Below are 27,966 nucleotides of genomic sequence, written 5' to 3'. Positions count from 1 at the left end.
ACTCCACTCCCAACTGAAGACCAGGCATGCAGCATTCAAGTTAGATGACACAGGACTATACAGGCAATCCAGGTATGACGACTGCAAATCCAGCAGGGACACCAAGAGGCAGAACCGGACCAAGTTATAGGCCCAAACCAACCTTACAGACATTCACTGTCTGTGGCAAGGCCTAAACAACATAACAGGACACAACATGAAGCAGAGCAAGATAGCAGACAAAAGCACATCCCTCTCTGATGTGCACAATGCTTTCTGTGCTCAGCTCGAGCAGAATGCCAGCAGCACAGTATTGCCTGCCCTGACAGCTCTGGTTGCACTTGTTCCCTGTGTCACCATTGCAGACGTCAGATTGATCTTCCTGGAAGCCAACCCAAAGAAAGCGATAGGCCTGGGCTGAGTCTCCTGGCCGTGCACTCAGATCCTGTGCGGATCAACTTGCAGAGGCATTCACCAGCATCTTCAACCTCTCCGTCCTACAAGCTGAAATCCCCACCTGCTTCAAGAAGACCACCATCTTCCCAGTACCTCAGAAAGTACATGCAATGTGCCTTAATGACGACTATTCAGTGGCTCTGATCTCCTAAATCACCAAGTGCTTCAAGAGGCTGTTCATGGCCCACGACAGTTCTAATCTCCCAGCTTCGAGGAGAAAGTGAGGTCTGCAGATGCTGGAGATCAGAGCTGAAAATGTGTTGCTGGAAAAGCGTAGCAGGTCAGGCAGCATCCAAGGAACAGGAGATTCGACATTTTGGGCATAAGACCTTCTTCAAGAAGGGCTTCTTCATTCCTGAAGAAGGGCTTATGCCCGAAACGTCGAATCTCCTGTTCCTTGGATGCTGCCTGACCTGCTGCGCTTTTCCAGCAACACATTTTCAGCTCTAATCTCCCAGCTTGTCTCAGTCCCCTACAATTTGCCTACCAGTGAAACAGGTCCACAGTGGACACCATTTGCCTGGCCCTGCACTCATCGCTGGAATATTTAGAAAACAAGGACACCTACATCAGACTCCTGTTCATCAACTACAACTTCACTTTCAACACCATTATCCCCTCCAGACTAATCTTAAAACTCTGAGACCTAAGCCTCAGCTCTGCCCATTGGAACTGGATCCTCAACTTCCTGATCTATTGCCCGCAAAAAAATGAAGATAGACCACTGCACCTCCTCTAAGCTAAAACTCAACACTGGAACTCCCCAGGGATGTGTTCTCAGCTCCCTACTGTATTCCCTGTACACCCACAACTGTGTCATCAAATTTTAAATGAACATCATCTACAACTTTGCAGATGACATCAGTGTGGGAGGACGGATATCTAACAACAATGAGTCAGAATACAGAAAGGAGATGGTGACATGGTGCAATGATAATATCACCAAAATTAAAGAACTGAGCATTGACTTCAGAAAGAAAGGAGGAGATCACACCCCAATGAACAGGAAGTTGAGAGGGTGGAGACGTCAAGTTCTAAGAGTGACGATAACTGACAATCAGTCCTGGATCTCCCATGTAGATGAGATGGTCAAGAAGGCACAACAACACCTCTTCTTCCTCAGGCAGCTTAGGAAATTTGGCATTTCCAAAAGGACCCTCATCAACTTTGCACAGCCCAGACCATCACGTAAGCCAACTTCCCATCCATGGACTCCACTTACAGCTCTCGTGCCGCAGAAAAATGGCCAACATCATCAAAGACCCATCCCATCCCAGTAATGCTCTCTTACAACCTCTTCTGTCAGGCCGAAAACACAGAAGCTTCAACACACGAACCAGCAGGCTCGAGGACAGTTTCTTCCCTGCTGTTATTAGACTGATGAATGGATTCTCTACCTTCAAATGGCATTGATCTTGTTAATGTTGATCTTGCTGCATACAGTCCTGTATGGTGTAACCTGTGTGCCTCACTCCGTCCAAGTGTTTTTCACCTTATGATCTGGATGTCCTTGCTTATTATGATCTGCCTGCGCTGCTCACAAAGTTTTTCACTGTGTATGTCACAATAAGTTAAATGGATCAGTCAATCAGGTAGAAGTGGGCTATGCTTGTCTGGGGGACTTTGAAATGGGAAGCTATGCATGGGAGAACTCTGGAGGAGATGAGGTAACTGGCAAATCCTGGAAATATGTCTAGGGGAGAGAGAAGGAAGTGTTTGAGAGTTGACACTCAGTCTGGTTGAGGTCAGCAAACCAGATGACAACAGCACCACCCTTCTAAACAAAGGTTTGATAACAAAGTCAGGGTTAGCCCAGAGAGAACAGAGTGTAGCAAATTCAGAGGGAGACAGGTCAGCCAAGTGAGGGGAACAGATAAATTAAAGCAGCCAATGTCATGTTGCCAGTTCTCAATGAGAGATTGGATGCAAAAAAAAGACCGAAGGGAGAGCTCTGGGTGGTGGGGAATATTGGAGACAGATGAAAATGGCCTTTGAAGTGAGCACAGGTTAGGCTTAGGGTCCTGACAAATGAAGTGGGCATCAAGGCAAGTACAACAGAAGAAAACATTTTAAAGGACTTTGTGACTGTGAGTGACGACAAATATGCTGAGTGAATTTCCAGGCCAGTTTGGAAGCTCTGTCTGAGTATCTTCTGAGTATCTCTGTGTCTTCCACTTAATGTCTAATCTATTATATATAATGAACAAAAATTTGCCTATTAAAGTTAAGTTGTGTTTAAATTAATTTGGTTCTGGCCTATACACTGTATTAGTCAAGGGTGTATTTGTTTGTTTTGTAAGATTCTTGTACAATAACAATTAATTTGCTTACAACCATAGAATCTTGTGGCTCCACTCTGTTAGGAAATAACTGAATTTCAGATTTTTTTCTTATCAAAAATACATTTATTGGTGGGAAACACTGATCATAATACTGGAGCGTCATTAAAAAACTGCAGAAAATATGTTCAATGTGTCTGGTAGTCTAAAACGTCATGGTTTGGTATGTAGTTGCAACCCAACAGTAAATGTAGCACAGCCAGATATACATTCCGATGATAATCAGTACCTAACTCTTAACTATGTTACAACAAAATAGCAACATCAATCTATTTTGCTTCAGTCCAGTGTGTAAATTGTCCACAAAAAATGTGCTCTCAACATTTTGGAGGATTGGTCTGCCATCTCCAGAGTTCAGAGACTGATTTCCCAAACAATGTGATAGGTCAGGTGATGAAACCTCCACAAATACCTCCCATAATGCATAAAGGAAGAAGAGTGGACAATGTGAGGCACATTACTTCCAAAATGTATTCTACTATCCGCTGTCTTTTTTTAATATCGGACTGATGAGAAAATATTAAGTATTAAGGCACGATATAAACCCGAACAAGATATTGCTCACCTCCTCTTACGTGATGTTAAATGTTCACCACAGATGCAGTTGTTTCTTTTCTAAATCAAGATTGTTAACATTGGATCATTGTGTGGAGACTTTTGGGGTGAATGTGCTGCAATATTTAAATGAGATATTTCATGCCAAAGATATGCATTTTGATTCCAAAGTGCCTTCCATTTTTGCATATACTATGAATGCAATAATGTGCACTTCTATTACCCATAGGTCAGTTTGAGGAAGGGGCAAAATACAACGTAACCACAAAGATTTAAAAACACGTGATCACCTATGGAATTTTGCTCAGTTTCAGCTAATAAGCTGATTCAGTAAGTGCCATTTTAGAGTTTCTTTACAATTATAAAAAAAGTATGTTCTTCATGCTTTTAATGAGAAGGTGTGAACTGGCAGCTAGCATATGAAACATAGAGCTGCCTATATTTCTCCGTCATTGTTGAATGGCCTGTTGTGTAATTCCAGGCTTTACTGACTTTATTTCCCACCAGCCTTGGTAACACAATTCACAGAATGGTACTTACACTCCCTATGCCCACATCACTAAAAGATTGAACTGCTACGTGACTCTCAGAAGGTTGCATTCTATTAGAATGTAAGGTTGCCCTTCATGTAATGCATATTGTATCACTCCAGTCTGTTCAGTATAAAGGACACAACAAAATTAGCAGTTTAAAGGTTTGGCAGCAGTTTGAAAATTAAATGCCTCTTCAGCTTTCAAAATAGCAGCCATCACTGCCCAAAGAGCACCTAAACCAGGCATTTGCAAATAATAAACACACTTGAAGAAACACGAAACAGATCCCAAAACATGGAGCTCTTTGAAGAAAAATATTCACCAATTCATTGCTGGACTAAAACTGAACACACAAATGAGTAAAAGACTGTTGGGCTTTTCATACTTATATGCTCCCATGTTTCTCAAGATGTAACAAATTTGTACTTTAATCATCTACTTATACTGATGTGTGACAGGATGGTTATTCATTCTCATCATCTCCATTGATAGTCTCAGAGTGACACATGATGGTAAAGAGACTGAAAATGTACGGTGAAGTAATTCCTGCCCACATCAGTTTCCATGTAGCTTAAGGATTAATAATTGTTAGTGTAGAACCATTTGAAGTGAATCAAAGAATCCCTACAGTGTGGAAACAGGCCAATCGGCCCAATGAGTCCACACTGACCCTCCGAAGAGTATCCCACACAGACCCATTTCCCTACCCTGTCATTTTCACATTTTACATTTTCCCCTGACCAATGCGCCTAACCTACACAACCCTAGATACTATGGGCAACTTATTGTACCCAATTCACCTAACCTGCGCATCTTTGGATTGTGGGAGGAAACCGGAGCACCCAGAGAAAACCAATGCAGACATAGGGAAAATGTGCAAACTTCACACAGACAGTCACCCGAGGCTGGAATCAAACTCAGGTCCACGGCACTGTGAGGCAGCAGTGCTAACAACTGAGCAACTGTGCCAGCCAACAGACTAATGGGGAAAGCTCACCCAAGATCATTGCACTGATCCAACCAAACTGAATGCGCCTCCTTCGAAAGTAAGCAGATCACAATTAGTGAGAAAATGCAAGGGACAGGTAACCTAGGACCAGAAGCAATGGAAAGATCTGATAACAACAACATAATTTTTAAAAAGGAGTTCTGTTTCTTCATCAGCTGTGTTTTTTTTGTTGTTAAAAAATGTGCGTAACTGTGACAAAGAAGTGATTACAGTTGAAAGCACCTTCCTACAATAGTGTCAGTTAGTGTCCATTTACTGTCTTCTTATCACACATCTAATGACTCAACATTTCATTGTTACAACACACTGATATCTCTAATTCTAGCTTGTGTTTCAACCTTCAGAATGTGTTATTTTATTACTCATAGAATTTGCAGTTACAAGTGCTGCTAACACGTATTATCCTGCAGGGTGTTTTTGTTTGCTTCATGAATTGCACCCACACAATGACCCTCCCTCAACCCACTGATTCATAGAAAATTTTATTTGCACAGAAGCTCCTTCTTACTTGTCCTTCAAAGGGAAGCTGACTGTGTTAACTACTGACAGTATTCTGAGGACCTGAAACATTAACTCTGACTTCTCACTATAGAAGCTGTCAGACCTGCTGAGCTTTTCCAGCAATTTCTGTGTTTGTTTGTGTTTGCTAGACTTCTGGAGTATACACAAGTGACTGCTGAGGCTAATCTGTGCCCAGAAGCTTTGGCTGCAAAGAGGGAGGGATCCTAGTTTGAATAATCTGGTCCTGGGTTACCTGTCCCTTGCATTTTCTCGCTAATTGTGATCTGCTTACTTTCAAAGTAGGCACATTCAGTTTGGTTGGACTAAGGTAATGATCTTGGGTGAACTTACCCCAGTACTCTGTTAAGAAGTTAGGAGTGAAATCGCTTGTTGAATTGCTGCAGTCCATGTGGTACAGGTACACAGACTTTATTGCATGACCATCCCACCCCAGTTGTGGCTGATACTATGCGTGTACTTGGCATGTTAGTTTGGGTGAGGACCTCAGTTTTTTGAAATTTGTCCTGTTGTCTCACCTTCAGAAACTTTGAAGGTAGCTCACAGAAAAGGGGTCAAGCTTTTCAGCCTCACATTGGTACAGTCTAAGCCTCACGTGCAGAAAGCAGAGTGGGTAGGAGTGTTTCTTACAGACCTACTCATCCTCATTTCCAGATTGCTGGATAAAGTATAAGGAGGATACGATTGCTTTGCCAGTTCTTGCATTTTTCACATCATCATTATGGACAGGTAGAGACAGCTAAGGTAAGTGAATTTATGTGCTGACAATATCTGGCCAGGGAGTTTGAGATCCAAATAAGGCTTTCATAGAGCAAGCTGTTAATTACTCCCGTATTCTTCATGGAGATCATAAGGCTGAAGCTGGATTTATAGGAGGGCGAGACCATGTTACACTGCTCTGAACTGGCAACAGTCATCAACAAGCAAGAAATTGTGAGGTATATCTTTTGCTTAGAGTCTTCTCAGTTATTAAGTCTAAAAGTTCGACAGAATTTGAAACATCTGCTCCCAATGTGGAAAGGGACTTTTGAATGAGATGGGAAGAAATTGTTATTTGAAAATTTAGCTGTGCCTTGACCAGTTTTGTGCTCAAACACTCAACATCACTTACGGCGAGCATAACTTCAACTACAACGCAAATTTGACTCCAACTGTCCAGCCAGAAAGAAACTCCACCAAATTACTGGCAGAAGTTTCTGATAATAAAAAGTCATGGTTTAAAATCCATGATCCTGAAATGATGACCTAGCACACCATGTATAAACAATCAATTGGTTATTGAAAGTCCTTACTGATATTTCAGTACAAGGTTTATACCTGTTTTTTTTAAAAAAAAGGTTACAATGCTAAGCGAGAATAGAAATAAATGGGGTAAGTCTGTACATAATAGTATCATAAAGTGTAATTTTAAAACCCCAGCATTTACCCTATTCTTCAATCTTATACCTTATGCATTTAATTTTTCTCCTATAGTGTTGTGCAATAGAAAGCTAAGCCATGAAAAACATTTAATATCTATCAAAAGATTAAATGCTGCATTGTTTGTAAACTTTCTAAGATAACTTTAACATGTTATAAATCAATTAAATGTGTTTTAGTTTGTTCCTGTAATATTCTGCATTTTATGGTGTAATCCTACAGAACCATTTAAAATATATTTAAATTGCTAACTCTCTGAAAACATTGTTTCCATTACACACCAATACTCCCAATCTATTATAGCAAACTATTTATGAAACTAAAAATCCCACAACACCAGGTTATAGTCCAACAGGTTTAATTGGAAGCACACTAGCTTTCGGAGCGACATTCTTTCATCAGGTGATTTTGGAGGGCTCGATCGTAACACAGAATTTATAGCAAAAATTTACAGTGTGATGTAACTGAAATTATATATTGAAAATTGATTGTCTGTTAAGCCTTTCATCTGTTGGAATACATTGATAGTTTCACTTCTTTCATGTGTAAATCACAAAACCCTTTTTTTAAAGTTGCATTCTCGGGTTAGCTGTTAACAATGGTGATAGCTAGACAATATGTTGAAGGTGTTAGCCCCCTGTGTTCTCTGTCTATGACCTGATGTTTAGATTGATTCTAATCTAAAAAGTGAGATAACAGAGTTTAACATAAATTCATGCAGTTTTTGAGCTCAGAGTTCTACATGAATGTATACAGTTTTTGAGCAAAGTGCAATGTAACCGGGACCTTGGGTTCATGTCACATTACAAGTGATCACCATTGCACTGCACACACACACACACACACACACACACACACACACACACACACACACACACACACACACACACACCCCCCACCCCAGACAGATACACACACACACAGACAAAGACTCACATGCACACATATTTTGTGTGGTGAATTTGTACTTGCAGAGTTACATTGCACTTTGTTCAAAAACTGCATACATTCATGTAGAACTATGAGCTCAAAAGCTGCATGAATTTATGTAAAACTCTGTTATCTCACTTTTTAGATTAGAATCAATCTAAACATCAGGTCATAGACAGAGAACACAGGGGGCTAACACCTTCAACATATTGTCTAGCTATCACCATTGTTGTTAACAGCTAACCCGAGAATGCAACTTGGGGAAAAAAAGGTTAAAAATCACACAATACCAGGTTATATTCCAACAGGTTTAATTGGAAGCACGTTAGCTTTCGGAGCGACGCTACTTTATCAGGTGATAGAACCCTTAACCCTTTTTTAAAAAAGGGTTTTGTGATTTACACATGAAAGAAGTGAAACTATCACTGTATTCTAACAGATGAAAGGCTTAACAGACAACCAATTTTTCAATGTATAATTTCAGTTACGTCACACTGTAAATTTTTGCTATAAATTCTGTGTTAAGATCGAGCCCTCCACTATCACCTGATGAAGGAGCGTCGCTCCAAAAGCTCGTGTGGTTCCAATTAAACCTGTTGGACTATAACCTGGCATTGTGTGAATTTTAACTTTGTACACCCCAGTCCAACACCGGCATCTCCAAATCATATTTATGACCTGTCCACCATTTATTTGAAAGCAATCAGTATGATGAAAATTACCTTAAAGATCATAAAAACCATGTATATCCACATACATAGACCCTTTAGTGACCATTCATCTATAATTTTGTCAATACAGCATTGACTTTGGCCTGTAACTACATTTTGAAACCATCTATTTGTGAAGAGCAGCTGTGTATTCTGCAATGATGACCATTTTAAGTAAATTTCACTGTGTAGATTTATTGTAGTCCAGCAATAACCCTGCAGGGCTCTAAACTGCAAAGCCTGTGCTTTGAAGCCAAGTTACTTGACAATTTGTATTGAATAATACTAAACAATGCTCATAAAATTCCAGTGCCCTGAGCAAAAAAAATAAGTCAAGCTCAGACACATCCATCACACTAACATAGTAAGTTACATAGTTAGGCTGACAGTCAATGATATAAGTTGAGCTGGAAGGTAATAATTAATAGCATATATTAGAGCTGTAGGTTGAAGTTAATTACATACATTGACAATGTGCATTTTTAATGAGTGGTAAAAGGTAGCAGCCAAATACTTTACATTAAGACTAGAGGCTGGTAATAAATTGCATGCAGCAGAATTGTAAGGCACCATACAATTATATACATTGAGGTGGGAGGCTGAAATGAATGACGTGTTAGAGCTGATATTAATGCCAATTTATGATGATTGAATCATATGTTACTGTGAATGCTGTCACTCTAGTCTATATGCTGAATTGTATCAAAATATTTTGAATCAAACAAACCTAACTGCAATTAGTATATGCTTTCACCAAAAGTCACACAAATGGATAAATCAGTGGAGCAGATATAGAATCAGGTTTATCATTCAATGAGACAATGCATAGTATCATAACATGTACTGAAACTGCCCAATGTCCCATTAACAGTATGAATCTGATTTTGAAGTGAATAGATTCGCAGTCGTAGATCAATTCAGCATTCGTGACAAGGCTATAGTCTTATCCATTATAGGAACACTGCTTGCTAACCTACACTGATTCGAGTCCAACAACTATGGAATTTTTAAAACTATCATTTTTGATTTCAAATCATTCCCTGGCTTTGCCACTCCTGATCTCAGCAACCTCCTTTGATCCCACAACACTTACAAATTTCTGAACTTCTCTATTATTGAGTCTACAATATACACAGTTTTCATCTTTCTTCATTAGAGCTTATTCTCCTAGGCATCTATAACTCACCCTCTAGAATGGTTTCTTTGAATCTTTCTGCATCTCTCTTGCGCTCTCTTTCTCTCTCTCTCTCTCTCTTCTCCAATGAGCTGCACCTTAGAATGCAGCCACTTTAGTCAAATGCTAGGTTACCTGCCCAAATATAGTATTCCCTTAATTAACGCAATGTAAAATTTTGTTTTATTACACTCTGGTTGGTTAAAGGTGCAACATAAGTGAAATCCATCGTTGCTACTTTCACCTGCAGATCACCATGATAGTGTTTAGTGATTCAGAAGAAACAGTGTTCAACATATGTAACTGAAGCTGCATTATATTAAAACTGCCTTCCTTGTGCATCCAGGTACATACAAAAACTGGTGCATTACTTTGACAGCTTGTCTGAAAGACTGTGTAAATAGATAGTGGGCATCTCAGCTCTCAAACATTTGAATAGATTTGGATAATTGGTTCCTTCCAGCAGCCCACCACATTGTGCAGCACCACCCATGCACAATGTGAACTTGCAGGGCTATTGCTAAACTACCATAAATCAAAAAGGACTCAGCGGATGCGGATTGAATATTAAGAGGAACAAAATGCCTGAACATGCATCATTTGTCTACATGGCTGTACTTAAAGTGAGACTTTACCTACCTGTAGCATTGCTGAGCTTGAATGAAACCATCTTGTCAGGGATATTACAAACATTTCTGACTGATGCAATGCAACTATAATTCGCATAATCCAGAGGACGTAGATTCTTTAATTTCAGGATCTTTATTTCACCCTGTTTAAAAAATAGCAACTGAGTAAGAATATACTTTTTATAATGTAACACTGATTGAACAATACACTTAGTGCAACAACACCCCAAAGGTAGTAATACAGAAAAGTCTGTAAAACTTAAAATTCAATAACTCAAACTTTAAAATTAAGTGTTATTATTTCATGAAATCATGTAACAGTATCAAATATTCTTGAAACTGAACCTGTTTGATATATTGGGCTTGGCTTTAACTTATACAGCAAACTTGACATGTGAGAAAATGTGAAATATTCACAGTGAGGAGGAAAGCACAGCCTGCATTTCAACTAATTAGATTTCAGTTTTTAAAGATGTCATCATTTGTTGAATTTGTGATGATACTAAACTTGAATTTGACCTCATTTGAGGTCACTAACACAAATTACAAGCAAAGCAGGATGAGCACATTTTTAATCATTGATGTCGTCCACAGCCATATTTTTCTTTTTGAGGAAAACAGTTTTACACTTCGACCATCTTAGTAACTACTCTGCCTCATTTGCTGATATTGGCTTGAACACAAAGATTCTATGTTTTGAGCTATTTTCTAAAATCGAACGATTGAACTAAATATTCCAATAATGATATACAAATGAAAGCTCTTGGCAAATTTAGGATAGCCTTGAACACTAGTACATTTCATTTTCAGTCTCTATTTTAACTCTCCAATTAATCCTCAATTTATTCATTCCATTTTAATATTGGTCTGATTATAACTGCTGTATTCGATGACCGGCCAGTATTCCTATCTCTTTTTATTTCTTTTCCTGAACTACAACTTCCCTACATTCAAATGTTAACTTAAATTTCTACAAGCTCTTAAAAGGCAGGTGGTGGGATAACAATTTTTCCTCTCATTTTGAACTTTTATCCTATGATGAAAAGAGAAAACAATCGAGAGTGGACATCTGACTGCTTTGACTATTGAACATCAAACATATTGGCAAGGGATTAGAAAGGAGCACATTCACCGAAGTGTTTTATGACTTTATGACAAATTCATAAACTTCAAATTATGTTTGCATGTCAGTGTTCAGTTCTCAACTACAGTATGTAAATATCTTTGTAAGAACTTACATGCCATTATTCTTTCTGTGCATATATGTTTTTGAATCATAGAACATCCAAAATAGAACAGCACAGCACAGTATAGACTCTTCAGCCCTCGATGTTGTGCCGACCTTTTATTCTACTCTAAGATCAAACTAACCTACATACCCTTCATTGTGCCCATCCATGTGCCCATCCAAGAGATGCTTAAATGCCCCTAATGTATCCGACTCTACTATCACCACTGACAGTGCATTCCATGCACTCACTACTCTCTGAGTAAAGAACCTACATCTGACATCTCCACTAAACCTTCCTCCAATCACCTTAAAATTATGGCCCCTCATGATAGCCATTTCCACCTGGAGAATGGATAGTCTCTGGCTATCCATGCCTCCCATCAACTTGGGCACCTCTACCAAGTCACATCTCATCCTTCTTTGCTCCTATGAGAAAGCCCGTGCTCCTTCAACCCTTCTTCGTAAGACATGCCCTCCAGCCTAGGCAGCATCCTGGTAAATCTCCTCTGCACCCTCTCTAAAGCTACAATAAAGCAACCAGAACTGAATACAATATTCCAAGTGTGGTCTAACCAGGGCTTTCTAGAGCTGCAGCATAATTTCACAGCTCTTAAACTCAATTCCCCGCTAATGAAAGCCAACAAACTTTCTTAACAACCCTATCAACTTGGGTGGCAACTTTGAGGGATCTATGGACATGGACCCCAAGATCCCTTTATTCCTCCACACTGCCAAGAATCGTGCCTTTAATCCTGTATTCAGCATTCAAATTCAACCTTCCAAAGTGAATCACTTCACACTTTTCCAGGTTGAACACTATCTGCTACTTCTCAGCCCAGCTCTGCATCCTGTTGTAACGTACAACAGACCTCCATACTATCCAAGCACCGTGTCACCAGCAAACTTACGAACCCACCCTTTCACTTCCTCATCCAAGTCATTTATAAAAATCACAAACCAGAACAGATCCCTGCGGAACACCAATGGTCACGGAACTCCAGGCTGAATACTTTCCATCCATCCTCTGTTGTCTATGGGCCAGCCAATTCTGTATCCAGACAGACAGGTTTCCCTGTATCCCATTTCTCCTTACTTTCTGAATGAGCCTACCATGGGGAAGCTTATCAAACACCTTTCTAAAATCCATATACACCACATCCACCGCTCTATCTTCATCAATGTGTTTTGTCACATCCTCAAAGGATTCAATAAGACTTGTGAGGCATGAACTGCCACTCACAAAGCCATGCTGACTATCTCTAATCAAACTATGTTTTTCCAAATAACATATGTCCTGTCTCTCAGAATCCTCTCCAACAATTTGTCCACCAGCGACATAAGACTGACTGGTCTGTAATTCCCAGGGTTATCCCTATTCCCTTTCTTGAACAAAAGGAACTAGGGATAACCCTGGGAATTAAGAGGATTATCCCTATTCAAACATCCTCCAAACATCTAGCACCATTCCAATAGACAGTGAGGACACAAAGATCATTGCCAAAGACGCAGCAATCTCTTCCCTCAATTCCCATAGCAACCTTGGGTATATCCTATTGGCCCTGGGGACTTATCTATCCTCATATTTAACAAAATTTCCAGCACATCCTTCTTCTTAACATCAACCTGTTTGAGCATATCAGTTTGTTTCACGCTGTCCTCACAAACAACAAAGTCCCTCTCACCAATGAATACTGAAGCAAAGTATTCAATAAGGACCTCCCTACTTCCTCTGACTCCAGGGACAAGTTCCCTCCACTATTTCTGATCAGCCCTACCCTCACTCTGGCTATCCTCTTGTTCCTCATATAAGTGTAAAACACATTGGCGTTTTTCTTAATATTACCCGCCACGGCTTTTTCATGCCCCCTTCTAGCTCTCCCAAGTCCATTCCTCAGTTCCTTCCTGGCTACCTTGTATACCTCTAAAGCCTTGTCTGATCCTTGCTTCCTCAAACTTAAGTACGCTTCCTCCTTCCTCTTGACCTGATATTCCACATTTCTTGTCAACCATGGTTCCTTCACTCTGCTATCCCTTCCTTGCATCAATGGGAAGCATGTGCTCCGTAAACAACCTCCACATTTCTTTCATTCATTTCCCTGAGAACATCTGTTTTCAATTTATGCTCCACTGTTCTTGCCTAATAGCACTGCAATTCGCCCTCCCCCAATGAAATACTTTCTCATACCATCTGCTCCTATCCCTCTCCATGAGTATATTAAAGGTCAGGGAGTTGTGATCACTATCATCGAGATGCTCTCCGACCAAGAGATCTGTTACCTGACCTGGTTCATTGCTAAGCACCAAATTCAATATGGCCTCCCCTTTAGTCAGACTATCTCCATTCCTGGGCATACCTGACAAAAACTGGTCCATCCAAAGCATATGAACTAAGCAGGTTCCAATCAATATTAAAGAAGTTGAAATCACCCATGACAACAACCCTTTACTCCTGCATCTTTCCAAAATCTGCCTCCCAATCTGCTCCTCCATGTCTCTGTTGCTACTGTGGGGTCTGTGGAAAACTCAGTAAAGTGACTGTTCTTTTCCTGTTTCTGACTTCCACTCATACAGACTCTGATCAACCGTCCTCAACAATTTCTTTTTCTGCAACTATGATACTAGCCCTGATTAGCAATGCCACTCCTCCACCTCTTTTACTTCCCTCCCAATTCCTTTTGAAACATCTAAACCCCAGAACATCCGACAACCATTCCTGTGCCTGTGATATCCAAGTACTGATCCGAGCTCTAAGTTCATCCCCCTTATTCCTGACACTTCTTGTATTAAAATAGGCACACTTCAATCCATCACACTGACTGCAACTTTGCCCGATCAACTGTCTATCAGCACTAACAAATTTCTTGCTAGAACATACAAGTCATAAGTGTGGATTGGCAAAAGTATATTAACAAAATTATCACTTTTGTAACAATCTCAAACTGAAATTGGTTAACAATGAAACATATATTAGGTAGCAAATCTTAGTTTGAATTAAAATTGAATTTAACTAACAGTTGTAAGCAGATACATAGATTCAAGAGTATAGATTTGTAGTTGTTGCCTGTTTTGAACAGCAAAGTAGGTGCCAGATAAGTTTCTCAGTCGAATCGAAATTCAGGATCAGCCAGGGATCATGCTTTCAGTCTTTAGTGACATAGAAGATTTAAGCCTCATGATCCTTCTGCTCTTTTGTGTTTAAGCAAGTGGTGTTAGAGAAGTTACCTCATGGATAACTGGCTTGTGGCAATCAGGCATTCGTGGTAGGGTCACTTTTGGATCCTTCAACTTCAGCTCTTCTATCAGTGTAAAGTAGAACTCAGCAAGCATTGGATTTTTCACCTACTTATAGGGAATGCAGGCTGGGATTAGACCATCATGAGACAGGTTAGTTTTACCCTACAGCCAATTGTGTTGTTGCAATATTAATCCACCTTCGTACGAGAGGAACTGCATTTTCAAAATCTTAAATTGAGTGGTTATGGAGCTAGCCGATGCATGGTCAATACATTCATTTCCAGGTATTACCCTCTGGGCATTCCAAAATTCTTCAAGTTTAGGAAAGCTTCCAGATTGGAAAATAGTGAATGTAATTCCTTTATTCATCATGGAAGGAATACAGAAATCTGGAAATTACAGGCCAATTAGCTTAAAGCCCATCATAGAGCAGATATTGAAATCCTTATGAAATGTGTTATAATAGGACACTTAGAAAAATTCAAGGTAATCAGGCTGACTCAATAACCTTTTGCAAAAGACTAGAGACCTGTGACCAATGGAGTGCCACAAGAATCGGTGCTGGATCCCTTACTTTTCATCATTTATAAAAATGATTTGGCTGTGACCATAAGTAAGTGATGTGTAAGTAAGTTTGCAAATGATGTCAAAATTGGAGGTGTAGTAGATAGTGAAGAAGGTTACCTCAGATTACAACAGGATCTTGATCAGATGGGCCAATGGGCTGAGGAGTGTCAGATGGAGTTTAATTCAGATAAATGTGAGGTGCTGCATTTTGGGAAAGCAAATCTTAGCAGGACTTATACACTTAATAGTAAGGTCCTGGGGAGTGTTGCTGAACAAAGAGACCTTGGAGTGCAAGTTCATTGCTCCTCGAAAGAGGAGCACAGGTAGATAGGATAGTGAAGGCAGCATTTGGTTTACTTTCTTTTATTGGTCAGAGTATTGAGTATAGGATTTGCAGGTCATGTTGTGGCTGTACAGGACATTGGTTAGGCCATTGTTGGAATATTGTGTGCAATTCTGATCTCCTTCCTATCAGAAGGGATGTTGTGAAACTTCAAAGGGTTCAGAAAAGATTTACAAGGATGTTGCCAGGTTTGGAGGATTTGAGCTACAGAGAGAGTTTGAATAGGCTGGGACTATTTTCCCTGGTGTGTCAGAGGCTGAGGGGTGATCTTAGAGAGGTTTATAAAATCATGACGGGCATAGATCAGATAAATAGACAAAATCTCTTCCGTGAGGTGGGGGAGTCCAGAACTAGAGAGCATAGGTTCAGGATGAGAGGGGAAAGATATAAAAGAGACTGAAGGGCAAATTTTTCAGGTACGTGTAACTGAATGAGCTGCCAGAGGAAGTGGTGGAAGCTAGTACGATTACAACATTTAAAAGGCACCTGGATTGGGATATGAATAGGAATGGTTTGGAGTGGTATGGGCCAGGTGTTGGCATGTGGGACTAGATTAAGTTGGGATATCTAGTTGGCATGGACGAGTTGGACTGAAGGGCCTGTTTCCGTGCTCTATGATTCTCTGACTCTAAAGGAAAATTAGGTTTATCCAATTTCTTGGAATTCATTGAATAACTAACATGTGGATAAAGGACAGTTGGTGAATGTACTGTACTTAGATTTGCAGAAAACATTGAATAAAGTGCCATATTAAAGGTTATTGTATAAAATAAAAGCTCAACTTTCAGCATGGATAGAAGATTGGCTAACAAACATAAAACAGACCATGTGCATAAATAGGTTATTCTCTAGTTGACAAGATGTAAGGAATGGTGCCTCAGAGATCAGTGCTTGAGCCACATTTTTAAAAGAATTTATATAACTTTCTCTTTCACGATCTCATTTTTTAAAAATCCATTTCATTGGTACTGACATATATCACAAATGTCAATGGTTCACTCTCCTCCAGAATGCCCTGCAGCATCCCTGAGACATCCCTGAACCTGGCACAAGGGAGGCAATATACCATTTGAGAATTCTATTTGTGGTCATAACATTGCTTATCAATTCCCCTCAAAATCCAGGCCTCTATCACTAATGTGCTCTCTGAAACTTTCCTTCCCTGCTATTCAGCAGAGCTAACAAATTTGACTGTCACTGTTTTTCCCTGAGGTGCCAACCCTAACATTATTCAACATGGTCTATCTGTTTGAGAGAGGATGGCCACAGTAGACTCCTTTATTGCCTGCCCATACTTAATTTTCTGCTGGGTAGTCACCCAACACTTCTCCACCTTTAATAGCGGTGTAGAGAGTGTGGTGCTGGAAAAACACAGCAGGTCAGGCAGCATCCTAGGAGCAGGAGAATCGACGTCTCAGACATAAGCCCTTCATCAGGAATGAGGCCTGTGGGCCAGGGGGCTGAGAGATAAATGGGAAGGGATGGAGCTGGGAGGAAGATAGCTGGGAATATGATAGGTAGATGAAGGTGGGTAAGAAGGTGATAGATCGAAGATGACAGTGGAGCGGATGGGTGGAAGGAAGGATGATGGACAGATAGGACCATTCAAGGGGGCGGTGCAGAGTTGGAGGCTTGGGACTGAGAAATGGCTAGGGGAGGGGAAATGAGGAAACTGGTGAACTCCACATTGATCCCGTGTGGTTGCAGGGTCCCAAGGCAGAAGATGAGGTGTTCTTTCTCATGGGTAAGGGTTTGGCGATGGAGGAGGCCCAGGACCTGCATGTCCTTGGTGGAGTGGGAGGGGATGTAGAGGAGAGCACATCGGGTGCAACGGACACAGTAGATGATGTTGATAGAGGTACAGGTAAATTTCTATTGGATGTAGAAAGATCCTTTAGGGTTTGGACAGAGATGAGGGGAGAGGTATGACCAGCTCACTAAATGTGCTATGCACCATGTCCTCAACATCATGGATGTTCCAAAGTGAGTGCATCAGCAGCTGAACACATCTCCTACATACATGGTCACTGTGGACACTGAAGTGTCCATGCTTTCTCACATATTACAGGAGGAGCATTCCACAGGACCAAATTCTCCTGCAAAACCAGAGTGATCTGGCTGTCCTTTTGCATGAATCTTAAAAGGGAAAAGAGAGGTCTGCAGATGCTGGAGATCAGAGCTGAAAATGTGTTGCTGGAAAAGCGCAGTAGGTCAGGCAGCATCCAAGGAACAGGCAATTCGACGTTTCGGGCATAAGCCCTTCATCAGGAATGGGCATTCCTGATGAAGGGCTTATGCCCGAAACGTCGAATTGCCTGTTCCTTGGATGCTGCCTGACCTACTGCGCTTTTCCAGCAACACATTTTCAGCATGAATCTTAAAAGGTTAATACGCAGTTACAGATACTAATTAGGAAAGCTAATAGAATGTTATTATTTATTGAGAGGAACATTGAATGCAAAAGTAAGGAGGTGCTGCTTCAGTTGTGTTGGGCATTGGTGGCTAGATCTGGAATGTTGTGTACAGTATTGGTCTCTTTATTTGAGGAAAGATGTAAGTACGTTGGAAACAATTCAGAGAAGGTTTACGAGTCCAGTGCCTGGAACAGCTTGTCTTTTCAAGGAAAAGTTGGCCAGGGTAAGGTTGCATCGTTATAGTTTGGAAAACTAAGATGTGGTTTGATTGAAATATACAGGATCCTATGGGGTCTTGAGAGGGTGGATGTGGATAGAATGTTTCTTCTTACAGGAAAATCTAGAACTGGAATTAATTGTTTACAACAAGGGAGAGCACTATTTTTCCTCAAAGAGAGTCAGGAGTCTTTCAAACTCTTTTTTAATAGAATCCCTACAGTGCAAAAGCAGGCCATTCAGCCCATTGTGGGTAAACATGCCTACTCCAAAGAGCATCCCACCCAGAAACACTTATCACTGTATTTCCCATTGCCAATCCACCCAGCCTACACACCGTTGTGCTATGGGAGGAAACCTATGCAGAAATGGGAAGAATGTGCAAACTCCTCACAGGCTGAGAGTGGAATTAAACCCTGATGCTATGAGGCAGCAGCGCTAACCACTGAACCACTATGCTTCTGTTTTTCCCTCAAAAGATGATGGAAGCAGAGACTTTGAATATTTTTGAGGTTAAAGTAGACAAGGTCTTGATAAGCAAAGGGTAAGAGAATGTCAGGGTGGATAAAAATATGGAATAACCAAATCAGCCATGATTTTATTGACGGCAGAGCAGGACTGAATGTCTAACTCAACTAACCCTGCTCCCAACCAGTTTGTGGTTGAGTTTGTAAGGAACCATAAAACTCTGGGAACACTCAATTGGTCTCTCGTGATGTCTGGAAAGAGAATGATTGAGTTAATGTTTGAGATCAATGTCCAGACAGGTTTCAGAAGGGCCAGTCATCCTGAATTGTTTACCCAATGTTGCTCTCTATAGAGGCGATGTAAGTGTCAATTTTGTTTTTATTTCATGCTTTTCCGTGTCTGCAGCATAAGTCTTCTAGACTTTTCTAGCTATTCATTTCCATCATTTGTGATTAATCTGCACACTGGGCACTCTCAAAAGCAAGAAGCTGGCAGCAAAAGAGTGGATATTTCTGCAGCACTTGGAAATAAAACGCGTGTTACACACATAAAACCTATATATTGCCAAAACATAAAACATAATTGGCTTTTGACTGAATTGTGCCTTTTGAACAGTTTGAGAGAGAAACTAAATGAACTAAATCTTTGCCTCTACCCTGCTCTTGTAGCCATGTTATTTACATGCCGTGCACAGTTCAGTTTCTGATCAATAGAAAGATATTGATGGTGGGTGTTTCAAAGATGTCAATGCCATTGAATGTCAAGAGTAGATGGCCATTTCCTGGGTATTTTGTGGCATGAATGTACTGTGCCACTTATTAGCATAAGCTTGAACTCGAGGTATTGTTGCAAGCAGGCATAATCTGTTTTATTATCTGAGGTACTTATAATAATACTGAACCAAGCAATCATCAGCATGCATTCCCATTCTGGTTTTATAATAGTGCAAATAGCATTGATAAAGGAGCTCAAGATGATTGGCCCTAGGAGACTGCCCTGAAGAACTCCTGAACCAGTATTCTGAGGTTGAGAGATTGTCCTCCATGTTAGATATTGGACTACTCAAGTATTCCTCATTGTAGCCTTTGTTCAATATGATTAAAGGAACTGAATGTCTGACACAGGCGAAGTAAATTACTTTGCAGTGGTCAGAAATGTGCAAGATGGAGTATAATGAGGGAAACATTTGAAGTTATCTACCTATGATAGGGGAAAAGAGCAGAGAAACTAAACATTCGCAACAAAAACACAGTCACTTTTGCTTCACCTCTGACCTTCACAAAACTGAGGTCTCTGAGGACCTTGCTCCTGCCATTCATTATAATAAAACAAAGCACTGTGGGTGCTGGAGATCTGAAAAAAAAACAGATATTGCTGGTGAAACTCAGCAAGTTTGGCAGCATCTGTTGGGAGAAAGTAGAGTTAATGTTTCAATTCCAGTGACTTTTCACCATGAGTTCTGATGAAGAGTCACTGGCCTTGATATGTTAACTCTGCTTTCTCCCCTTAGATGTCCCCAGATATGCTGAGTTTTGCCTGAAATTTCTATCCTTCCATTTATTGTTTAATTGTCTTGCGCCACTCACAACTGTCCTTCATAAAATTACAATTGGCTATCATTAATTGATTCTGCTGGTTGCAGCGTCATTTTGTTCCAAATCCCCCAAGCTGCCTCCACTGATTCCTGAGGATGTTTCCTCTTGTGGAAATATCTAGAACAAGGAGGACACATAGAATCCCTACAGTGTAGAAGCAAGCCATTTAACCCATCAGGCCCACATGGACTGTCTGAAAAGCATTCCACTTAGATCCAACACCCTCACCCTTTCCCTGCAACCCTGCATTTCCTATGGCTAATCCACCTAACCTGCCCATCCCTGGACACGATATGCAATTTAACACATTCAATCTACTTAACCTGCACATCTTTGGACTGTGGGAGGAAACCAGAGCACCCAGAAGAAACAAACAGACACAGGGAAAATGTACAAATTCCACACAGGCAGGCGCCCAAGGCTAGACCGAACCTGCATCCCTTGTGCTGTGAGGCCATTGTGCCAACCACAGAGCCACTGCACCACCCAAATCTGACACAGAATGCCTGATTTTCTGAGGAGTGGCAATCTCACACAAGTTGCCATTTTGCCTCTATTTTTCTCCAGTGTAAAGAGGGAGCTCCACATTGCTGAGAGATAATTCTGACCAGGGCTTCTTCAAAATGTGGAACTGTTACTTTCATTCTGACAATTCTTTTGTAGTACAGATTTCCAGGGGAATGGAAACCACAGGCCCTTTTCACAGCAGTGAGCTGTCACACTCAGGTATGTGAATATCCAGAATCACAGACAGCCACATTGACAGCTGCTGTCAAAAGATAAGCACATATTAAAGTGTGAGGGTTATGGTGCTGAAAGGACAAGGGTGTAAGAGGTAAGCTGTCAGATGGAGAGGATGCCAAGTACAAGCTCACAAGGGCGGCAGGAAGTGAGACAATCATGAGGCTGGGTATTACTATAGAATCCTTACAGTATTGAAACAGGCCATTTGCCCAACATGACTCTCCGAAGTGTATCACACCCAGACCCATTCCCCTACCCTATATTTCTCATGACTAATCCACCTAACCTATGCCTGAACACTGTGGGCAATTTAATATGACTAATTCCTGAAAACTGCACATCTTTGGACTGTGGGAGGAAACCACAGCACCCAGAGGAAACCCACACAAACATGGGAAGAATGTGCAAAGTCCACACAGATAGTTGCCTGAGGCTGGAATTGGACCTGAATCCCTGGCACTGTCAGGCAGCAGTGCTAACCACTGAGCCATTGTGCCATCCTTGTATTGATTTGGGGGGATTGTTGGGATCCAGCAGCAGGGGGAGGGGTCTGAGTACAGAATGGAGGGAGGGGCAGGCATATTAAACAGCAGGGGAAGTGGGGGGAGCAGATACAAAGTAAGGGAAGCAGTGGTTGGTGGAGGTAACTCTGAAGATGGACGAGGGAGATCCAGTAGATGTAGTGTATCTGGACTTTCAGAAAGCTTTTGATAAAGTCCCACACAGGAGGTTAGTGAGTAAACTTAGGGCGCATGGTGTTGGGGGCAAAGTACTAGATTGGATTGAAAATTGGTTGGCTGATAGAAACAAAGGGTAGTGATAAATGGTTCCATTTCAGAATGGCAGGCAGTGACCAGTGGGATACCACAGGGATCCGTGCTGGGACCGCAGCTTTTTACAATTTATGCTAATGATATAGAAGATGGTATCAGCAATAACATTAGCAAATTTGCTGATGATACAAAGCTGGGTGGCAGGGTGAAATGTGATGAGGATGTTAGGAGATTACAGGGTGACCTGGACAAGTTAGGTGAGTGGGCAGATGCATGGCAGATGCAGTTTAATGTGGATAAATGTGTGGTTATCCACTTTGGTGGCAAGAACAGAAAGGCAGATTACTACCTCAATGGAATTAATTTAGGTAAAGGGGCAGTACAGAGAGATCTGGGTGTTCTTGTACACCAGTCAATGAAGGCAAGCATGCAGGTACAGCAGGTAGTGAAGAAGGCTAATAGCATGCTGGCCTTCATAACAAGAGGAATTGAGGAGAGAAGCAAAGAGGTGCTTCTGCAGCTGTACAGGGCCCTGGTGAGACCACACCTGGAGTACTGTGTGCAGTTCTGGTCTCTAAATTTGAGGAAAGACATTCTGACTATTGAGGGAGTGCAGCGTAGGTTCACGAGGTCAATTCCTGGAATGGAGGGATTACCTTACACTGAAAGACTGAAGCGACTGGGCTTGTATACCCTTGAGTTTAGAAAACTGAGAGGGGATCTGATTGAGACGTATAAGATTATGAAAGGATTGGACACTCTGGCAGCAGGAAACATGTTTCCACTGATGGGTGAGTACCGAACCAGAGGACACAGCTTAAAAATACGGGGTAGACCATTTAGGACAGAGATGAGGAGAAACTTCTTCACCCAGAGAGTGGTGGCTGTGTGGAATGCTCTGCCCCAGAGGGCAGTGGAGGCCCAGTCTCTGGATTCATTTAAGAAAGAGTTGGATAGAGCCCTCAAAGATAGTGGAATCAAAGGTTATGGAGATAAGGCTGTTTCCACACTGTAAGTAATCTAATCTAATCTAATCTAAGGCAGGAAGCGGATACTGATTAGGAATGATCAGCCATGATCATGTTGAATGGCAGTGCAGGCTCGAAGGGCTGAATGGTCTCCTCCTGCACCTATTGTCTATTGACAAAGGGGTCAGGTGAGGTGTGGAAGATGATAGTGTTGGACCAGAATTGGTGTAGTGCAAGTCTTCCAGGGGAGATGCAACTGTGGGTGTGTGAGGTAAGTACGGGGTTATTTGGACAGCTATCCAAAAAGGTTATTCTGTGTGTTGAATGACCCTATTTTTTTCCTAAGTATCTGTTTACTTAATTTTATCAGAACCATCTGAATCCTTTGATTTAAATAGAGACCTTTGGAGGGTAACAGGTGCAAACAAATAACCCACTGGGATCTTTACAATCTCAGGCAATTCCATAAGACATTGAAGCAGAAATAGGTCATTCATCCCATCAAATCTCCACTATTCAATGAGATCATGGATAACCTGATAATTCTCAATTCCACTTTTCTGTCTTTACCCCATTATCTTTGATTCCTTTAATTGTTAGAAATCTGACAGTTTCAGCCTTGAATATACCTAAAGAAAACCAACACCAATAGCCCTCTGTGGTAAAAAAGTCTTTAGATTCACAATCTTCAGGGAAGAAATTTCTCCACAGCTCTGTTTTAAATGTGTGACCCTTTATTCTGAAATTATGCCCTCTGGCCCTCGACTCTCCCACAAGGAGATACTTTTCACATCTGCCCTTGCCAAATCCTTGAAGAATAGTGTATGTTTTAAGAAAGTCACCTCTCATTCTTGTACTAAAATAGGGATTCCACAGGGTACCCACATGTAACTCTCAACTCAACTGAAATAACAACTGCCCAACCATCCAGAAAATCTGGGCCATTGTAGAAGCAGATGAGGGAATATCTTTCTCTCAGATGTTTGAGTTGTTGAAACTCCCTTCTTCAGTGTGCAGTTGAAACAGAGCCCTTGAATTGTTTTTTTAAGGCAGAGATAGATTCTTAACAGGGGAGTTAAATGTTATTAGGACTAAGTCAGAAGGTAGAGTTGCAGCCAAAATCAGATCAGCTATAATCTTACGAATGACCAAATAGGCTTGAGGAGTTGAATGAGTTTATAAATTATGAAAAAGTATAACTCTTCTGCAAATGTTGGCTCAGAGCACCCCGTGTTTTAACCTGCTATAAACTGATCCGAATCTAGGACAGCGAGGTCTGCAGATGCTGGAGATCACAGTTGAGTGTGCGTTGCTGGAAAAACACAGCAGGTCAGTCAGCATCTGAGGAGCAGGAAAATCGACATTTTAGGCCAGAGCTCTTCATCAGGAATCCTGAATCTATCCCATCCAAGTACTTCTGAATGTATGTCATTGTGCTGTCACATCTGGTCATTCAATGTGATCAATGGGTCAGGAGGTAACCAAGGAGGATAATGGAGGAGTTGAGGACATTGGTTGTAAAGAATGATTCTGTACACGTGACTGCTCACTAACTAATCAGTGATAGAGTTTTCCCAATTTTAGTCTAAATATATGGGTGATATTTGGGAGAACTTTGCAAGGTGGACTGGTTTTCTGCACCAAAATTGGAAATTGCTGGAAAAACTCAATAGGCAGCACCTAGTAGTAGTTCTGAAGACAGGTTACTCGACCTGAAACATTACCTCTGCTTTCTCTCCACAGATGCTGCCAGACCTGCTGATCTTTTCCAAGCAATTTCTGTTTTTCTTTCAGATTTCCAGCATCCACAGTTTTTTGGTTTTCTGTGTACGTTGGTCATATCACATCTTATATCTAAGTCAATGGTGACATTTGTCCTATCTTATTCTCATTTGATACACCAGGCGGACTTGCTTGACAATTTTAGAGGGTAGTTAAGAGTCAACTACAATGCCATGCATTTCAGATTCCATACAAGGCAGACTATCTAAAGAGTTTCTATACTCATTAATGACCAGATTGGCTTGTAATGGCACTTTCATCCTGAGACTAGCTTTCTATTCCAGATTTTTATTTTAATAAATTGCATTTAAATTTCCCCAGCTGCTGTGGCAAGATTTGAAATCATGTTTCTGAAACATTCATTCAGGCTTCTGCATTAATAGTCAATTTACATTATCACTTTCTTACCCTTCTCATTTGTGATTTTAAAGGAGTGTTGTAAGAAATACATTAATAAAGCTCTTTTCATAATTTCAGGTCATCACAAAACAATTGATAGACAGGAAAGCATTTTTGCAAGTGTGGTCACTGTGATAATATAGGAAGTGAGGAAGCCAATTTCCACATAGCACATTCCTACAAACAGCAATGTGACGATAGCAAGATAATCTACTTGTGTGATGTTGATTGAACAGGCTGCAGGGAAATCTTCCTTGGCTGTTCGATATAATGCCTCAGAACCTTTTCTTTCAACTGAGAGAGCAAATGGGTCATTGGTTTCATATCACATCTGAGAAATGTACCTCTGGCTATGCAAAATTCCCTCAGTAGTGCACTGGAGTGTCAAACTAGATTTCCTTGCTCCAGTCATCAATTCACATTCTTGTGAGTCAGGCATGGGAATACGACCCATTGAACTACAGCTAACACAATTTGCAAACTTTCTTAATTCCAAACTGCTGGTGATTCAAGGACATGTTAGGATTAACATCCTAGTTTCAGGAGCGTCTTTTAAAAATTGCTCCAAAGTTAGTATGATTGTTGATATCAATTTAATTCTCAGTGTCATCCACTAAGAAATTAATTTTTAGAATGAATATTGAAGCAGATAATGAAACCTGCAAGGGTTTGTACTCTCAAATTTAATTAAATCGTCAAGTGAACAGGAGGAATTTTCTCTCCACTTTGGCGAAGGTGGCTCCAGGTAATTCTTCAGCTCAAAACATTGACTTTTTTTTAATTATCAACAATTTTGCATCTTTTTAAATGTTAATTCAACTCTCAAAACAACAAAAGGAATTGTAAATACACATTAATCCAATTTACCATATCACTTCATCTGTGTTAAATATAACTGCAGAGTCTGAACTGTAAAATAGATTTAGCAGACAGTGACTTCTGGATGCAGATGCTTATTTTAATTAGGAATAGTAGTAAAAGGCAGACAGCTGGAGCATGCTTGAGGAAGTTCGCTGATGTTGTGATTCTGGTTGAAGCAAAACCCTGCAGTTTCCACAAAATTAGAAAGGTGGGATTTTGAGTTAATATTATCTAAAATTCAGCCGGGCAACCTGCATTGAGAATGCTAGAAGGTTTATAGTACTTCCTTTGACTATTCATCTCCTAACATTAATAGCAAATTTCAGCACAACAATAAGGCACATTATAGTCCTATTCTTTCATATGGAAAAAATTGGTATAACCAAGTGTCCAATTGTTCTATACTTCATAAAGTAAATTCAATAGCTAGTGCCTAATGTTTAGAAAATCCTATAGCTATAGCTGTACAGATGCTGAAGAGAACTGCTCCATCTGTCTATGTCCATCTGCTCCAGGCCATTACCACAATCTGAGGCATTTATCATTACACAATTAAGTGGACAGACCATGGGTCAAAGAGGATGTGTTAATCTTGGATTACTTGAGCATACTGTGGTTAGAAAACATATCTCTCTTATTAGTGTAACAGCTTGATCTTGTCACAAATTTGATGCCAAGGATAAAAAATGGGGTGGAGTGTGTGAAATCTGCAATTGAGTGAAATGCTTCAATCAGCAAAATGTACCACTAATCAGCATGCTGTAATTAGACCAATTTGAACAGTACATCAGTATAAATAAAAATGCAAATACGAAAGTTTTGTTTCTTGCATTTTACTTTAAAAATGGACATTTGAAATATATTTTAAAATAAATATTTGAAATTTTACCTGTGATGCCAGAAGACATCCGCATTGCACTATTTCACCTGAAATATCAGCTCTATTCACTAAATTTGTTATATCTTAATTCATTTTATTATGTTTTAATTTGCATCAAAAGCTTTGTTGTATGGCAGATTGTGCATTTGCAAATTACACCATATGCAGCCAGTCTGGAGACTGGTTGGAGTATTAAAAAGTGATCGTGGAGGAAGAGTGCAGTTAGATTACCCTCCCGAGCCACTCCCGCAAGTTTCCAAATTTAGAACACAGCTTAATGGAAGGTATTTTCAGCCTAGCCATCAGCAAGGAAGTCATGTCTACTATGCAGGTTGTTTTGCTATTACACGCGTTTTGTTAACACAAATTGGCTTTAATGCAATTAACGAATTATGGATAATGTTTGGATAATGCGAACTTTCCAGTGATTGGGTAGAGCAATTTCCGATTGCAATCTTCTACAGTGCGATTTTCAATAGCAGTTTTCCATTGCATGATTTTCTATAGCATGAGGTTGCTGAGAGACATAATTGTCGCATTACAACAAAATGACAAACAAGTCAAATGGGATTCAGTTACTTTGTTCAGACATTGACAATAAGGTCTATAATGTACCTGAGTAAAAAAGGGTTCATAGATCTCAATCCCCTTGTCTGATCCCTGTGATAGAATTTCTCTTCCTCGACGCCAACTGTATCGGACAGGGGGATTTGAATTGACTGAACACCTAAGGAATACAGTTCTTTCAAAGTAAAACAATTCCTTTGCTTCACCTATACTATGATGTATCGTCAGTACAGGGTCATCCAAATCTGCAAAACACAAAAAGAAAAATCTTCAGTTGAGTTGAATAACCTTTAATATCAATCATTTTAATACTGTTTGTGGAATTTGTATCATAAATCTTAGGTGAAATGCCAACTGCAGTTTCAGGAGTGAAATACTCTTCCTTCTTCATGTAACTTTTCTGCTGGCATAAACTGATGGAGGAGATATAATTATATTTTTCTGCTAGTCAGTTTTATGAAATTTGTGTTCAAGGTGAACAATGTCAATGGCAAGAAAGAAAATATTTTCTATTTGTTTCGAATCCTGTCAACAGCAAACATTCTCAGGGCATGACTAATTTTCCCTCAACCCTGTCAAAGAATCTCTGCCTGAACTCCTGGGAAGTGCTCACACCTGCATTAACTGAGATTAAGTATCTGTGGACTTTCTGCACGTTTTTCAAATTTAGTT

General features: G+C 40.4%; 1 protein-coding gene across 1 annotated transcript in view; it reads right to left on the bottom strand.

Moving 5' to 3' along the window:
- mdga2a (MAM domain containing glycosylphosphatidylinositol anchor 2a) overlaps positions 1-27,966 on the bottom strand; it is a 924,938-nt gene that overhangs the window by 548,800 nt on the left and 348,172 nt on the right. The window contains exons 4-5 of the mRNA XM_060828983.1: positions 27,343-27,539; positions 10,263-10,395 (exon numbers count right to left, since the gene is read on the bottom strand). Coding sequence (XP_060684966.1) covers positions 10,263-10,395; positions 27,343-27,539 — 330 coding nt within the window. The remainder of the gene's footprint in view (positions 1-10,262; positions 10,396-27,342; positions 27,540-27,966) is intronic.

The sequence above is a fragment of the Hemiscyllium ocellatum genome, chromosome 8, assembly GCF_020745735.1.
Source record: "Hemiscyllium ocellatum isolate sHemOce1 chromosome 8, sHemOce1.pat.X.cur, whole genome shotgun sequence".
Taxonomy (NCBI): domain Eukaryota; kingdom Metazoa; phylum Chordata; class Chondrichthyes; order Orectolobiformes; family Hemiscylliidae; genus Hemiscyllium; species Hemiscyllium ocellatum.
This window is presented reverse-complemented; position numbering and strand designations above follow the sequence as displayed.